Source organism: Coturnix japonica, chromosome 1 (assembly GCF_001577835.2).
Source record: "Coturnix japonica isolate 7356 chromosome 1, Coturnix japonica 2.1, whole genome shotgun sequence".
Lineage (NCBI taxonomy): Eukaryota > Metazoa > Chordata > Aves > Galliformes > Phasianidae > Coturnix > Coturnix japonica.
Window position 1 is genome coordinate 52,262,221 of NC_029516.1, and position 16,895 is coordinate 52,279,115.

The 16,895-nt window shown below is 47.7% G+C and overlaps 1 protein-coding gene across 3 annotated transcripts in view; it reads right to left on the reverse strand.

Annotated features, from left to right (window-relative positions):
• B4GALNT3 (beta-1,4-N-acetyl-galactosaminyltransferase 3) overlaps nt 1-16,895 on the reverse strand; it is a 54,889-nt gene that overhangs the window by 3,711 nt on the left and 34,283 nt on the right. For 2 of the 3 annotated variants that reach the window (XM_015865674.2, XM_015865690.2), the window contains exons 4-19: nt 13,554-13,649; nt 12,980-13,070; nt 12,077-12,177; nt 11,664-11,731; nt 11,039-11,117; nt 10,514-10,580; nt 9,541-9,684; nt 8,465-8,574; nt 7,477-7,577; nt 6,136-6,212; nt 4,715-5,726; nt 3,077-3,375; nt 2,629-2,782; nt 1,861-1,933; nt 1,239-1,392; nt 418-544 (exon numbers count right to left, since the gene is read on the reverse strand). In XM_015865674.2, the coding sequence (XP_015721160.1) occupies nt 418-544; nt 1,239-1,392; nt 1,861-1,933; nt 2,629-2,782; nt 3,077-3,375; nt 4,715-5,726; nt 6,136-6,212; nt 7,477-7,577; nt 8,465-8,574; nt 9,541-9,684; nt 10,514-10,580; nt 11,039-11,117; nt 11,664-11,731; nt 12,077-12,177; nt 12,980-13,070; nt 13,554-13,649 (2,753 nt within the window). The remainder of the gene's footprint in view (nt 1-417; nt 545-1,238; nt 1,393-1,860; nt 1,934-2,628; nt 2,783-3,076; nt 3,376-4,714; nt 5,727-6,135; nt 6,213-7,476; nt 7,578-8,464; nt 8,575-9,540; nt 9,685-10,513; nt 10,581-11,038; nt 11,118-11,663; nt 11,732-12,076; nt 12,178-12,979; nt 13,071-13,553; nt 13,650-16,895) is intronic. The other variant, XM_015865682.2, reaches the window with a different exon arrangement.

Here is a 16,895-nt window from a genome sequence, read left to right on the forward strand (position 1 = left end):
CAACCTCATGATCCTGAAATGTCTCTCTGGCAAATGCTCTCTTGAGTGATTGCAGTATGTTGTATGGAAAGTTTGGGGGACTAAAACTGGGATCACCATCCACTGATTCAAGAAGATGAAGTCTCCAGGATCACCAGCACTCCATCTGCCAATGGCTAACTGACAGTGTGGCTGGAAAACACCAGGAAATACCTACCCTTTTCCTTTATCAGTGGCTGTAGTGGTATATTTTGGCTACACTCATGTACTGGTCTTCAGCTCTTGACATCCTCAAAGACTCTCCCTCACTAACCAAGCTTATGGTGGTCTTTACCACCTTCATCTCCTTAGATTCATGCTTTCCAGTCACTGTTCCTTCAGGGTCTAAGCACTGTTTCTTCCTTTCTAAGCACATGAATGATGACAATGAATACTTACCTATCCAGAAGTTCCCAGTCTTCTCCTCCCCAGCGGTCCCGAAACTCTTTTGTATTCATCCCTCCAACGCGGTCCAGGTCAGACTTGTAGATGCCAAGGAGACCAAACCCATTCACCTCCCAGTAGCCTGAGGACAGCACAAAAGAGGCACAGGCATGTAAGTGCTGGGACAGTGCCGATACCAGAGACCCAAATCACCAAGGCAGAATCAACTCTTTTAAAGCTTCAAGAAGTCAGAAAAGCTTACAGGCAGCATGTGCTGTCCTAGCAAAGCCTCTCACATCTCCTGTCTGGCAGCATGATACTTAATGTAAGTGGACCTTCCCAGGTTCATGTGGTTACCCCTGTGCCAGGATGAAAAAATATCTACTCAAGGGTAATTTGCTTCTGTGGGGCCTCAGGATGACCACCTTTGCCTAATGGAAATCCTGTGCTCGGTTGATCTCTGTCACTTTTCTCCCCCTGACCTGAGTTGCCTTCCCTCAGTCCTGGGCTAGCAGCTGTCCTTAAGAGGCCAGGCTGTGCCCTCTTAAAAAAGAGACAGATAGGAATGAGTAAAAGGAGGGATTTCTGAGACATTAAGATCCATTGGGAGTTTGAAGTGGTGACCAGGGGAAATACCATATAAGGGGCTCTTCTAGCCTCTTGGATCTCAAATGTCAACTACCTGCCACAGTTCTATGCCTAATGCACTCCCACCTGTTGGCTCTGGTAGCACATGAAGCACCAGACCTTGACAGCAACTGAGCACCAAATCTAGACATATTCCTTCTTTCCTCATTCCTTGAGGTCTGAGCCCAAGAAGTTCCACTCCCTCTTACCATCAGGTGACTGTGGGGACATGCCGCAGTGCAGCCTCATGACCATGGGAGCGAAGGCCATCTTGCCTTCCACGCAGTGCTTCCGGATTGAGTCAATGATTCCAACTGGGAAGTGGATGTGGAGGTCACAAAGGAAAATTATGCTGTGTGGATCCTGGAGCCGACCACACCGGTTGGGAAAAAAATAGGGTGACTTTAAGTAAGTCTATCTTGAGGGACAGGATGACAAAGAGATGGGAGTGAATTAAAGAGACATTCATTGCTAAATTGGAAACAGAAGTCTTAGGGAATGGCAAAAATGCTATTGGCTGCCTTTTCAATGATAGATACATTATGACTGTGATCTGAATGACCCCATACCATAAAGCTGCTACTGCTGATTTCCTTCCTGTCTCATAGTTCAAGCAGGTAGGGCAAGAATGGCATGGATCACAGGGACTGGTCTCCTTGGAGAAAGGGACAGGATTCTTACTACAGAGGGACAAGAAACTCATCCACATTTTATCTGTCCTGCTGGACTATTCCCTTTCTTAAAAGCCAGCATGTCCAGTATAAAAGGCAAGAGGCAGTGCTGGACATATACCAGACACCCTCCTATCCACCCCACATCCCCCAGGCTTACCGTCACAAGGTCTATTCCTGCCTGCAGGCCAGCAGAACGCTCAAAATTCCCTGTCAGCTTCAAGTACCGATAGCTGGGGGCCAAATAATAAAGAGAAGTTCAGTGCATGCATACCGACCGATGAGACAGCAAACTGCTAGCAACAGTACACCATGGGTACCATGCTGAGGAGCCACCTCTTGCCTCTGTGCACCCTTGAGAGGAGGAAGAAAGCCATTGTGCGAGCATGCAAGCTCAGCACTACTCTTGGCGCCAATGTGCCCTGATGGTCCTGCCACATATGCAGCAAGTATAGGGCAGTTAATAGCAGAAGTCCTGCCAGCTCTATTTCTGGAACCTCCAGCACTGGAAAGGACCAACCAAGGCTGTTTCAGGTCAGAATACAATAAACCAGACATCTGTTGCAGCAAGAGGATTCCCCAGAGAACTCCACACTCATTTCTCACAGCTTTCTCATCTTCTCTGGCTTCCCTCTCCCCCATCATTGTGACACTTGCTTTCTGTTCTCCCTTGCCAACTTGAAGAAAAAAGACATCCATCTGAATAGATGACTGTGATAGGTATTGCTTTACAGTTTTATAAAGATATTCTACGCAACATACATACATGCACATTATAACAACATAAACATGCAGGGTGTGGATGGATATCATCCTTGGGTTTCTAGCTGCAAGAAGCTGAGGGAGGTCAATGCAAAGAGATTTGCAGATGTGGTACATTTGCAGGATTATACTTGAGTAGTATTTTGTGAGCAGACAGCACTCTCACCTGCGCAAGCTAGACCTTTTCAGAGCAGTCTCTACATTCATGTCATCACTGCTGTAGTCTGTGATGATGACATTGAAGTACGGATCCTTAGTGACTCGGAACAGCTCTTCCATGTCAGAGATGAACTGCAGCACCCAGCGTGCCTGGTTTTTCACTGGATGTATCACAAGAGGGAGAGAATCAAAGGAAAACTAATTTCAAAGATGGCATGGCTTTCAGCAAGCAAGGCCTCTTGACTCCTCTCAAACCCTGCCAACATTGAAGGGATGCTCAAATAGTTCCAGGCTGAAAACTTGGACCAAAGGGCCCAGAAACGGGTGCGGGTTCTTTCCCAGAAAGTATCAGTGATTTTCTTTGGGCTTACAAGCCATGGTAGGCTTGGGCCCTGTCATATTTCTGAGGAGAATTAGCTAGTCCCTTCAAGTCCCAGGAGGATAGATCTCCTTACCTGGCACCACAAAGTGAACCACAGCACGGTGGTTCCAGGAAAAGCCTTGGGGCCAGCACAGCTCTGGCTCTTTTCCCACAGCCATCAGGTGCCGCCGGCGACCCCAAGCCAGGTTCCTCATGTTCCTCTCCTCTTGCTCATCGCCGCCCACGCCCTGCCAGCCACGTGCAAAGACGTACTCGGAGAAGCGGACGAGACGCTCTCCCTGCTCCAGCAGCTCCAGCTCCAGCAGGTAGCGGCTCCCTCGCATACGGTCCTGGCGTTTCTCCACATTCACAATACGCTGCAGCTGGAACCGCCTGCAGGAGATTCAGCCAGGATGGGTATATCCCCTGCGCATGGCCCACTGTCCCACCTTCATCCCGCTTGGCTCAATTCGCTCTGCCAGGCTCTTTCCTCCTGGGCTAGCACAACTCTTTTTGTCCCCAGCTTCCCCCCATGGGTTGGCTTAGCACCTGTTTCCTAAATCTGTAAGCATGTGGGATTAGATCTGGGATCCCAGCCAAGAGAAAATAGTTGGCAAGGGAAATGAAATAAAGGTGACACTGAAAACAACAAATGTGTCTGAATGACTGTAGGGCTGGTAATAGAGAGTGTACTCAACACCTCTGTCAAAGATCTTGGCACAGGAAGAATGGTTGGGCTGGTGAAAGGTGGCTGATGACAGCTTATCAGACGATAACAAGGAGTAAGATTGAGCAATCATACAGAAAAGACTGGGATGAGCTGTAGGTCCAGAATGGCCAAAATAGGATGAAATGCCAGGTCACGTCCTGTCATATAATATGAAACGGGTCAGTTAAAAGTGCTGAGAAAACCCTGAGTGTCCCGATCAGTTACACTGTGACTATGACTGATGTGACCCTGAAAAAAAAACAAACACAATCTAAAGATGTAGCATGAGAGCTATTTCCAGGAACTGAGAACTAATAACACCATTCTATGTAATACCCAGAATACCGTTCAGGAAAATTAACCCAAACTGAAACCAGAATGGAAATGGGCATACAGAAAAATCATGGAGATATAGGCCAACTCATCACAAGGGTTGAGGAAAGCTGGAGGTTTATAGAGGCTCTTAGGTGGTACATTTGCCAGAAAGGTAATCAAGATGGTTAGTTCTATGATGGAGGTGCATATGCTCAGATAAAGGTTAGAATACTTGGTTTGCTGTGAGGTCAGTGTGCTGATTTGCAATATATGACAGGTCCCTTCTGGTCCTATGTCCTAAGCAGCACTGGGTTTGCAGACTGAGAGATAACAGGAATTAAACCACAAGCATGAGGAGCCCCAGTCCTAACTCATATCACTGTGGTTCCTTAATCTACAGCTGGTAAAATGCTTCTACGTGATCTCAGTTCTTACACGGTGCAAGGAGAAAGCCATGCACTAGTGATGCCAGCTGGATTGAAAACTCCAATCTCTCACATTTACAGCCACTGGCTATTGGAGGGTGATAGTCACCCTTGCACATCATCTAGTGTCCAACATTCCCATTTCTCAGCTCAAAGAGATCTTCTGGTTTTTGCATAGAATCCTTGCACAAAGTTTTATTTTTCACATCTAGCTTATCCTTCGATTCATTCTAGCTGCAAACAATTAAGTGCACAAGCTCCAGGTTTTCACACTTTGCCTTACCCTTTAATCTTTTGGTTGAGCTTCTTGAGGAAGACACGTGTGACTTCCAGGGCTTCCCTCTCTTTCAGCAGCAGGTTTCCTGATGTGTTGCACTTCAGGTCAATCCAGTCAGTGCGCAGCACATGGAAATCCAGGTTGCTTGCGCTGAAAGTCTGCTCCCAGTTTACCAGCTGGTCAAACACTGGCACATAATCAAAACCCTCCTCATCCTCCTCCTCTGGCTCCCCATCCGCCTCTTCTTCTTCCTCTTCTGCTGCCACCTTCTCAGGCCTAGACTTCCCCTTTGCAAGAGATGCCACTTGTGTCTCTCCCTTGCCTGTATTCCCACCAGTGGCCCTCTTCTGCTCAGCCACGTAGGCCTCCACTTGGTTCAGCCACTGCTCCAGCCGTGGCGGGTCCTTGCCAGGGCCAGCAGTATCCACGAGGTGCCTGCTGGCTTTGCTGGATGCTGGGTCTGCTCTCCTAGCTTGCTCAGTGCCTGCTGGCTGCAGGCCACCCTCCATCACGCTGAGGTCTCCTTGAGGTCTCAGCCCTTTGGGAATCCTGATCCCTGAGTCCCTGGGGCTGCTCAGAGGCTGCTCCTTATGAGACCTGCTCCTAGAAGGAGGGTTCTCCTTTTTGGCAGGTGCTCTGCCCTGGGCGGACCTGGCATGCTGCGGAGGGCTTCTGGAGTTGTCCTTGACTCCTGCTTTTAAGTGAGGTCTTTTTGTCACTGGGTTTCTCTCTGGGTCAGCTCGACTGAGGCTTTGGTTGGCAGGGGGCAGAAGGGCTGTTTTGACACCAGACCTTTTTGTCCGTCTCTTTTGTGCCACCTTCCCTGTATCACCGACTGAGAGGAGCCGCCGATGCTCCCGGAGTGAATAATCCTCGTAGACATGTTCGCTGCCCACCACTGTGCCAGGAACAGCACTTGCTGGTTCTGCCCACTGAATCTTGGGGTGCGCTGGGGAGACAGTGCTCTCCACATCCTGCTCCCCATACTGCAGGTCATCCAGGTTCCCCTCCTGAAAGCCTGCAGGAATAATCACAGTTACACCTCTGGCATCCTCCTTCTGCATCCTAACCCTGGTAACCCAACACCTATTAGCTGTGGCGAGTTCTAGCAAACCTTTCAGCTATGGGTCTGTACACAGCCTTGCAGGGCATAGGCTGCCGTTCCATGCACAGCTGGCTCTGACACTTCTGCCCACATTTTGTTGGAGTTGCATCTCAGCTAAGTCACAGGCCTGAAAATTGGTCATCATATTATCAATTAGAGCAAACTGCTTGGCCCCTAGACTGCCCTTAAGAAAAGTGAATGTGGCAGCAAATATTTCCTTCCAGTTGTAGTGCTCTGGCAGGGAAGGGCTGTGACTTGCTTGCCATGTAAAGTCAACAGTGGATAAAAGGCTTCTCCGGGTTCTGATATTAGGGGCCCCTACCTGGTTGTTCAGTCTTTTCTTCAGAGTCTAGGCTCTTCTCTCTCCGGTCCATTTTTATGTACTTGTAGAACCCAAATCTGCAGAAAGAAACACATCAGCTTGATCAAAGTTATTTTTTCCTCTTCAACTAAATTTCAGACACTTCTACAGAGGAGATGGTCAATTACTTTGATTATATCTACCCATCACCTCTAGACACTCCTTTTATAGCAAGTTATAAACTACCATCACCATGAACTTTCAGAACTTTGGGGCAGTCAGATCTTACTGTCAAAACCAACAGCTTTCCTGAATTATCATTCCAGTTTCTCAGACATTTTCTTGAATGATGCTCCATGTGCACAGGAGGAAATTCCAACATAAGGACACTGAAATGCTCCTTTAGCCTTCCTTCAACTTCTTAAGCTAGGATCCAGTGTAGCACTTACAAACTGAAGTCACTGTGCTACTGAAGTGGCTCCAGCAGGTAACTGTCCTCTGTTCTCCCATGCCACCACAGTGGTTTGTGTGTTGTATGCTTATGCTTCAAACTTTTGGGAGGTGTTTCCTTCCTTGGATCATTTCCTTCCATGTGTGCTTGATGACAAGCAGAATAAGCTCCCACTTCCCAAATGCTGCTACAGTACAAACCATTTGTCAAGCAAAAGAACTTGAGGTGCATATGCTAGCCCACAACAGCCACCTTCACCATCCTTCACAACGAGCCCCAGGCCCAGTAGATCCCTCCCAAACCTACAATACAATCTGTCTTTCCAGCCCTCAAAATAGGAAGATGGGCACAAGGAGGCCACCATCAGCTGTCTCACAGGAAAAGCAACTCTCCTTATCCTGCAAACAAGTCCTCCTGTAAGGAACAGAATCCTCACACAAGGTGTTTGTTTCCCTGTGAAGAGGGGAGCATGCACATGGCGGTTTCCTTGCAAGGCCATCACTGGAGCAGGACACTACTGAAGGTGAGCTGCATGCTGTCATCCCCCCAGCTTATGAGTATGGTTGGCTTCCACAGACAGCCATTAGGCGGCTTCAGCTGCTGGCATGAAAAGTTTGCTGGCAAATACATTCCCTGATGTACTGGAACAAATATACTCTGACCCAGCTTCCTGGTTAATAGAGCAAGAAAAGTAGCAGCAGTTTTCCTTTGAGACCTAAGCATAATTTCACTTAAAGGAAGCACTGGCTATTGAAAGAAATTATAAATGCTTTAAAGTTTTACAGGACTTAAGGGACAATTAAATAAAAAGAGTCCCAAATAAATGAATATGAAATTCCACTCTAATTCCAGTCTTGAAACTGTCTCCTCCCTTTCTCAATGCTAGTAAACCTCCACTTGCAGCATCCTACCTTTCCAAGTAATACGGGTTTTCCTGATAGAAGCATTTGTTTTCTTTCTCCATATGGCTCAGGCGGCTGTAATCATTGGGGTAAACGAAGGATAAATGAATCTGAGAAGAAGGGAAGAAAAACAAAGGAAAAACCCCCATCAATGCCAGATATCATTCATAAGGTGACCCAGACCCAGCTGCAAAGTAAGCAGCCCTTTGGGGAAGGAGCAGACATACTGCGCAATATGTGTCTCTTAAAGGCGCCCAGTAGCAGGCTGTGAGAAGAGACTATGGAAATGGAAAACAAAAGGAAGAGTGATGGTTATCTGTCTGTCCATCTCTGCAACTGTATGTTGAAGTTCTTTAACAAGGCAAGAACTACATGGGATCGTCCCACTGAGGAGGCACGGGAGAACATGGGAGCCCAGAAAGTGTGTGAGCTCAGCCCCAGGCAAGGCTGAGGAAGCCATGGCTGCCCAGAATGCGAGTCCCATTGGTAGTGTAGACTCGAACTGGCATGAAGGGATAGAAAAGCAGGTTGGTGACATGTCCCCAGTCCCACTGGCTCTGCCAGGCCTCAGCTAGTCAGCTCTCCTATGAAAAGGATTGAACCTTGCTATGCTGCATGTTCACAAATGTGGGTCCTACCTCAAGGCCAGTTTGAAAACTCTTCTGGGCCTTGGTCCATGCACACTACACCCCCCAGGGAATGAAATCCTTAGCCATGACAAGGATCCATGTGAAGGCAAGCTCAGAGCTTTTGCTTGAGGTCTTTGTAAGACACACACACTTGACTGCCAGTGAGATCAACAAGCAGTGTGTAGCACTTATCTCCCTTCTCTTGCTGTTAACCTCTGGCACGTATTGGGTTGCTGATGACCTGAAGAACAAGTGGTCACATCTCCACAGGAGCTTCATACAGGAGGTGAGGCTGATGGATTATCAGGTCTCTCTCATTCCTCCTTGCATTCCCCTGGGTAAGTGCTGGCTCAAGGAATAAAACTTACAAACTGAAGGCCCTGGTAGCGCTGCAGAGGGAACCCATTCACCAGGTAGCTAGGCTTGTATGGGCAGTCTGGCAGGGCTCGGCGCAGGCGTGACTTGCTGAGCAGAGGCACTGAGAAGAAAAAACATAGGCAAGCATTGCTGGAGGAGCCTTGCTGCAACTGATGCACCAGCCTAGCTACTTCCGTGCTTGGCTTGTACTTAACTATATGAGAGGTTATCAGATAGAACTGCAGAATCATTAAGTTTGGAAAAAGACCACTAAGACCATCTGGTCCTACCCCAATCCATCACCTCCATGCTTGCTATCCACATCCCTCAGTGCCACATCCACGTTATTTTTGAACACCTCCAGGGAAAGTGACTCCACCACCTCCCCTGCTCAGCCTGTTACAGTGCATCACTACTCTTTCAGAGAATATTTTTTTCCTAATATCCAACCTGAACCTCCCCTGGTGCAACTTGAGACCATTCCCTCTCATCTTATCACTGTTACCTGGGAGAAGAGGCTGACCCCCACCTTGCCACAACCTCTTTTCAGGTAGCTGTAGAGAGCAATAAGTTTTCCTCCGAGACTCGTCCAGACTGAACAACACCAGTTCCCTCAGTCACCATAAGATCCATGCTCCAGACCCCTCACAGATCTGCTGCCTTTTTATGGTCATGCTCCAGGGCTTCAATGTCCTTATAGTGAAAGGCCCAAAACTGAACAGAGTACTTGAAATAAGGCCTCACCAATGCAAGTACAGAGAGGTGATCCTGCTGACTATACTACTTCTGATACATAAAGTGAAACATCTTTTACAGTTCATCTATTCATCTTGCTCTACAGCACTTGCACTAAAACATGCCTGGAGATACTGCATGAGTTCAATCCCAAGAAAGAGAAGATGGGTTTACTCTGTACTTTGTCTCATATCCTACAGTGACAGATGCTGCACACTGCCCCCGCTCCACTGTGGAATAAAGAGGGTGGCCTTTGATAACCACAGTGTAGGAGGACAATCTTGCCTGGCTGTTTGCCTGCATGTGCTGGGACAAGCTGCAGCTTCCTTCTCAACTCCCTTGCATGTCTTACCTTTGTAAAGAGTGTCCCGGGGGTCAGGCTTCAGCATGTCAGCAGGGTGTGCCTTGCTGCCCATGCCATCAGCAGCCCGGCTCTTGTGGCTTGCCAGAGTCTGTGGGATGTGCCCAACCTCATCCATCTTTAACAGTGTCTCATCTAGAAAGCAGAGAAAGAAAGGGGATGAAGATCTGACTGAATAGCTCGTCCTGGCCAAATGGCAAGTTTCAGAAAGTGCAACAGCAGGCTGTAATCCAATACAATCCAATACACTGTAAACAGATGTCTAGATTACATAATGGAGTCTCCCATAGGCAAAAGCGTTAGCACAGGAAAAAATACCAGAGATGCTGAAAGGTACCAGCAATAGGTATAGAAAGGTGGAATGCTGGCAGTAGAAAGTGATACTGATGAAGGTAGATAAGAAAAGGCAGGACTAAGGAGCTCATCAACTGATAAAGGCACCACATGATGTACTAAAAAGGGTTTGCAAAACAAGAGGACTAGGCTGACATGCTAGCTGCAAACTGGAAGCAACGTGAAGAGACTTGAGGGAAGCGTAGAATAAAGCAGCAATGCTTCTAGACATATTCAACAGTGTCCAGCATCCTGACAGAAATCTGCTGGAGATGCTCCAGGGGCCAGCACACCCCAATCATTCCCATGTTATGGGCTCTTCCATCCTTTCCTAGCTCTCTGTACAAGTAACTTTCATCCCATGATACTCTTGCATATCAATTTCCCTCACTCCTACAGACTCTCTATCATTTCTCTATCATCTAATCCTAATTCCAGTTCTCCTGTATTTAATAATGAGTCACACGCCCTTGTTTAGAGGTCTCTCTCCTGACCTGTCTCCATTTCTTTCTTGTAATGATCTGCACACAAACTATTTGCCTGGATAAACTGTGATTCACAGCAAAACACTGATGAGATGCTTTGGAATAATGGGGAGGTGCTCACAGAAACTTGTGGTGAATATACTTACTAGCATAAAGGGAGAGGTACTGTGAGTCAATGACTTTGAACTTGGCATCTGGGTCACTCAGTTTCCACTGGAACAGAGAAATGCATTAAAACAATGTTGTTATGCATTTAACTAAACCTGAACAAAAGGAACAGATACAAGGTGGCATTTTTTTCACTAGATGGACCCACAGCTTTCTTCTTCTCCTCACTACTACAGTCTTAAGTAGCAGCAAAAGACTGGGAATAAACTAAAATTCCCTTGGATTCACTTAAAGCAGGAAAGGACAAGGTGAAGCAACAAAGACCAGAAAGCAGTACTGTCCCGAGCAAAATGGTCCTAACATAGCCAGGGTTGTCCCACATAGAAGTAGGAAGGACTCTGGAAGGGATTTGGTATGTTCATCTCATACAAAGAGGACAGGAGGCCTGGGAAGGGAGGGAAATAATTATAAACTTAATTCCCAAGATTCAAGAAACACATATATTGTAGTTAACGCATTCCATTTGCTTATAGTGTACAGCATGGCCATTTGCATAGACTCACTGCTACTTCCACGTGGTCCGTCCCTTTGTCGTCCTGTTTGTGCAGCACCTCAAAATAGTACCTGCTTGCAGCTGACAACCTGTGAAGAACAACATGTCTGTCAACAACAGCATTAAGGAATATTTCTTCTTAGTTTGTCAGCAGACAATGAGTGAAGAGCAACCACATCCACTAAAGAACCGAATTGTCAGGGCGAGTAGGACTGGGACTGCCAAGAAAACTCAGATGCTGGCAGCTAGATAGGTGGCTTCCCTGGTGTGTCCAGAGCACTTCAGACCCTTCTCAGATAATTCGGAACAAATCCCTCTCAGCCCTGTCTGCCAGGCTTTGGCTTCTGGGAAACCTGGGCAGTTTCAAGGCAGGAAGTTTGAAGTACAGCTCATAAAGAGGAGTCTGGATTTGCTGATGACTCTCCACCAGGGAAGAAAAAATCAGCAATGCATTTCTGCTGTAAGCCTGTAAAGCAACTGGCACAGATGCAGAAGTGTCACTTGAGCTTTGGCAGACCCCATAGTAGTTTCTATCTCTATACTGTTAAATTGTTCAGAACAAGTTTTATTTCTTTTCCCCTGTCACTTCCTGACCATGCACAGAAGTGACTGGGAGTGATTCTCTGCTCACTCACCTCACCACCTTTGACTGCTGGCTCCAAAATTTTCCAAACTCCCCCGGTGCTGTCCACTCCTTCCCTGTCTGAGAAGAAACAGAAGATGCTGCAGTTAAGATGAAATGTTTCCCTGGTTACAGTGCTGGAACAATGAAGAAAGAAATTTGAGCTGCTCCTCCTGGTAAGTTGTCTGTGTGACAGCCTCTGGACAGGTTTAAATTCCTTAACCACAAAACTGGGACTGCTAGCTGCAATGATGATATGTATCTGGCTTAAGGTATGTTGTGTCATATCTGTGGTGGTGGTGGTGCCTGTAGTTGGGAGGGAAAAGAATCTTGGCTAGGCCAGGGAAGCATGGAAGACAGGAGGGTATCCATCCCCACAGAAACATCCCAGCTTTAATGGAAGAAGCTATGCAGATTGCACTGTACCTTGCCCACACTGGCCAGCAGCTGGAGACCAGAGGTCTTTTCATCTGAACTCAGCCAGAACTCAGCATTGTCATCTGCAGCAATGGCAAACTGAAACTCTCCTGTCAAGAGATGGCGGCAGTAAGTAGGGTTCTGGGGTGAGGGACTCGTGTACAGAATGGAGTCTGCTCCTCTAAAATGCTGTGTTTGCCTTCTTTGCTGGTGATACCTGATTCATCCTTTGGATATTAACCATGCCCCTTTCAACCTCTCTGAATTCTCAAACTCTGCAGTGATTGAAAACCAAACATCACTTGCAGCTGGTTCCCTATTCTTCCTACAATGACTTCACCTGACACCTAATCTGGAAAGCTAAGAAGTCTGTGTCACGTCTCCCTGGTTTTTGCTCTCTAAGTAAACATTCTGTGTGAGAAATTGTGTTTGGATGAAGGAATGTTCATGTGGAGCAATGAAGGGAGACAGAGGTGTTTGAATCTGGCTGCTCCAGTCACAGTCACAGAGATAGCAGCTGAGGGCCAGAGGGCCAGGGATGGGTGCATGTTAGTAGGCTGCTCTGGGCAGAAGCACGTAGCTGGGTGATGCAGATGTCAGCTGGTGTCAAAAAGCATTCATTAACCTCGGGAGCAGCAGGAACACAAACAATGTCATATACAGTCCTATCTGTGTGAGGGGGGGTGGGGTTGCTCATGTCCACGTGCATGCCATGGGGCGATGCATCCATTACAGCATTGTTTTTTAACCAGCACTTCCAACTGTTATACTCTGTGCTATTTCTTTCTACCCTACAACAGATGTGCTCTATCCATGCCAAGGACACAGCCAGCTGGACTGTCTACGTGAGGGACTGTGCACTCAGGATAAGAAGGGATGTGAGCACCCCCACAGCAGCCCCGGAGCCCTCACCATCAGTGAAAGGATGCAGGTAGCCAAATATCCGGAGACCATAGTTGGTCCATTTTGGGGACACGGCCAGTTTCTTCAGCACTGTTCTTGTCTGAAGTGGAAGACAAAAAATAGTAATAATAATAAAATTAGATGGATAGGAAAAAAGAGGGGAGGAGCAGTTTGGGGCAAAAATCTTGCAATGGGTGGGCAGAGGAAGTATGACATTTGTTTTGTAAGGATGTGGTATGGCATGCGATGGAAGCAATGGGAAAGGGCAGGAGAGCTGTGAGAAGAACGGGAACAAGACTGCTCAGAAGGGAGAGCTGCATGGGGGATGTTGGAGGTGATGGGAATGGGATGTGACATTTGATGGGCACTTGGAGGGAGAGCACCAAACACAGGTGTGCCCAAGCTCTGGCAGGCCAGAAAGGGCAAAATGAGCTTCTTCCCTGAGGTTCACTGAACCCTTGTAAAAGCTTCCTGCTCTCTCAGGAGCAGGAAGAAAGAGGAGGTGATGGAAAGGGGTGGGGACAGGATGCAAAGGGAGCTAAGACAGGAACCGTGGGACAGACACTGTTGGGGTCTTACTCACGTGGGGATAGAGGGGAAAGTGAAGGTTTCTTCTGAGCTGCTCAATGGAGCTGCCACACCAGTCCTCAAACACATGCAGGTTGGCCTGGCCCTGGAACTGTGGGGCAGAAGAGAGGGATCATGAATTGCTGTGTGCTTCCCATGTTCCTCCCTGTATTCCAGCCTCAGCCATGGCCCCCAGCACTGGAGAGCTTGTGAGAGAGAAGGAAGATGCTACTGCAGAAGTGACATCTGACTAGCTGAACATTGGGACTGGGCCAGGTGTCACCTGAACAGCACCAGGGAGCTGTGATAATGCTCAGAAGAACTCAGCTAAATGGCCAGAAGTCACTCATTTTGCTCTATCACAAAAGTGTTAAATCAGAGCCTGGGACAAGGCCTGGGACATGCTGTGGTGTGGCACCAGCTAACAGTGAAACTCTAAGGGTAGGACCCTCTTCAAAAAGTTATTTTTCATTTCAGGGCTATTTTCCTGACCCACGGAAGTGAGGACACCTTAAGGAGGGGAGATGGCAGATCTCCTCAAACCTTGCCTGTGAGGTGGGGCTCAGGGAAGATGGTGAGGAAAGGCTTGTTCCTGGAGGAATAGACTTTCTTTTGTCATAACCATCCAGAAAGGAAGAGTTGGCTGCCTCCCAGACAGCCCAAGCTCTCTGCGTGCAACACTGCTGCTGGATGCTGAAGCCTTCCTCACAGAGTTGGCATCCAAAAGCAGAGAACAAATAAGCTGGACACTGTACAGGCAACCTTAGATGGGGAAACACTGGAGAAAGAAACAGGTTGCTTTGGGACTGGGGAGGTTTTCTACAGCTGTCTTGCCTATATAAGGAGCTACACAGCCCAGCTGAGGTTGGGTGAGCAGAGGCTGGAAATGTCTCAGCTGCACCCATATGTCTACAGATGGCAGCAGACTCCTAGTTTTGGTTGGGGAAGACTTGAGTCAGGCTGAAACAGCGTGGTGGAGGAGGGCCTAGACACCTTAAGCACTTCTGGCAGAGAAACCATTTAATGGAGTTATTTCTCCCAAGATAGCAGGTTGGGGTTTTGTTTTGTCATAAATCAGAGCTTGAAGGAAGGACGTGGAGCGGACTTGGCCTGGTACCAGCTTATGTAGTAATGCTCCTTGTAAGCTGTGGGCTTTAGTCATGGACGTGACAATCATCTCTGCCTGCCAGGCAAAACACATTCATAACTGCTGCTGTTCTTGAGTGGTCTCTTGTCAGCCCACTCTCCCTGAACTGACAGGGTTTGCCTGATGTCTGGATGCTCAAAAGGAATGCAATGAGATAAAGCAGACACAGTTCCCCAGGAGGAGTTACAGAGGGCCCAGGGCTATGGCTGCAGCCAAGAGAAACCTGGGGCTCCACAGGGAGCTACACCACAAATCAGTCAGTGCACGTGTGACAAACACTGAGTTGGAACCTCATGGCTGGGCAGTCCCATGCACCCAGTTCACATCCAAGAGTCTTAAACTGCTTTCCCAGCCAAATCAAACAAAGGCAATTACATTTCTTGTGGAACATGAACTGAGGTGAAGAAGACAGGCCGACAGCTCGTCAGGAACCAAGTCTTCTGGCAGTCTGACCCTTGCTGTCCAGAAGTGACGCTGTTTTCCTTCTGAGAGAACCATGTGTACGCTTCAGACAGCAGCCTCAGATCTCAATCACACGTGGCACAACACTCCCACACTGTGGGCAGGCTGTGGTTGCACTCCTTGCAGGTCTGCCTTCCTGGCAAAGGCAGACCCCAGGAGGTGCTCCCAATGCTCAGAACTACAAGAGAGCCAAGTTGCCTTTGGCAGGGGGCAGCCCAAACACCAAAGCAGATCTGTATTAGGGAACTCCCCAGAGAGTGGCCAGACTTGTTATTTGCAGAGGAAAATTGAACCAATGCTTTGCTGCAGACTTCTGGCAGCATTAGGCAGTGGGCAACCTACTTAAAATGAAGGCAGCCTTTACTGAGCTCAGTGCTCTGCCAGCAGTCAAGGGATGGGCCCTCAGACTTCTATGCCAGCATCCCCAACTTCCAAAGTCTCTACAAAGCCACCAGAGATGAGATTTTGGCAGCAGATAACACAGTCACTTTGCCTTCCTATTCTCACAACAATCAGAAATAATTAACTGGTAAATAACACGCATTTCTTGCATGTAGCTTCAGAGCCTTTTCTGAGGCAACAGATTTTCTCCTTTGCTACAGCAGCCTACTTTACTTTCTGCTTCCTCTGAAGGGAAAAAGAAGAATGTTATTGACAGATATGTGTTGGCTGCCCAAAGCAGCTCTGGGAGTGAAAACTGAGCTAGGCTTTAATTTTAGGCCCCCAGGAGTCATTGGAGCAGCAGCTGTTTTGAAACCCTATCACTTCTGCCCCTCCAGCTCAACTCATGGCTGTCCATTGAAGCAGCTGAGAAATTCTTCTGCTTGCTTTTTGGGTTTCCTCTGGAACAGGGAGAAAATAATCTGCCTGGAGCTTTTGTTCCAGATTGCAGCAATAAATGGCACCATCATTTGCAATTCATGCACAGTGCTCCTAAGAAACACTGATGGACTTTGTAAGTTTGTCTTCCCAGCTTGGATCTACCTGGCCCTGGTTTTCAAGAGGTCTGAAAAGCCAGGACCTAGTAAGTAACAAGTTAAGTTTTCCTTCTCCTTTTAAGAACATCTGCTTAGGATATTTTGGATAGATTGACTTGGCCAGAACCAGGAATAGAGGCCAAGAGTCCGGGCCATAAACAGGAGCTGGTATTATGTGGTCTGTGCTACATAACACCACCACAGAAACTCTTTCTGACCCTTGGGTTCCTCCTTCCCGGTCTCACCTCCCAGGTGCTCATCTCCTTCCCAATGACACAGTGGCACTTCAAGAACTCAACCATGATCCACATGAGCCATATGTCATGCACCGAAGGCACTGTCATCACAGTGTGTGTGCATCATGGCCATGTCCCCGAGAGCTGATGCCCTCTGGAGCACGGTGTTGTGGTCACACAGCAAACGTTGTTGCAGAAGGGAAGGGACAGCTGAACTGTACTAACTAGGGATTTGAGAGCTGGGGCTGACAAAGCAGCTTTGTGATGCTGGGCTGCTGTTCCAGCTGCTGAGCCCTCCTGCTGGACAAACAGCAGTTTGGAGCTCTGGGGTTGTATTAAGAGACATCAGTATTTCCATTTTCTTCTAGTAGGAATTTTGGATTACCAGCCTTTCCTCAGAAAACATACACAGATCTAGCTGTAGATGTCCCTGTTCAATGCAGGGAAGTTGGACTAAATTACCTTTAAGGGTCCCTTCTAACTCAAACGATTCTGACTCTACAATTCTATGATACTATGATCTCTCTTCCTACCCT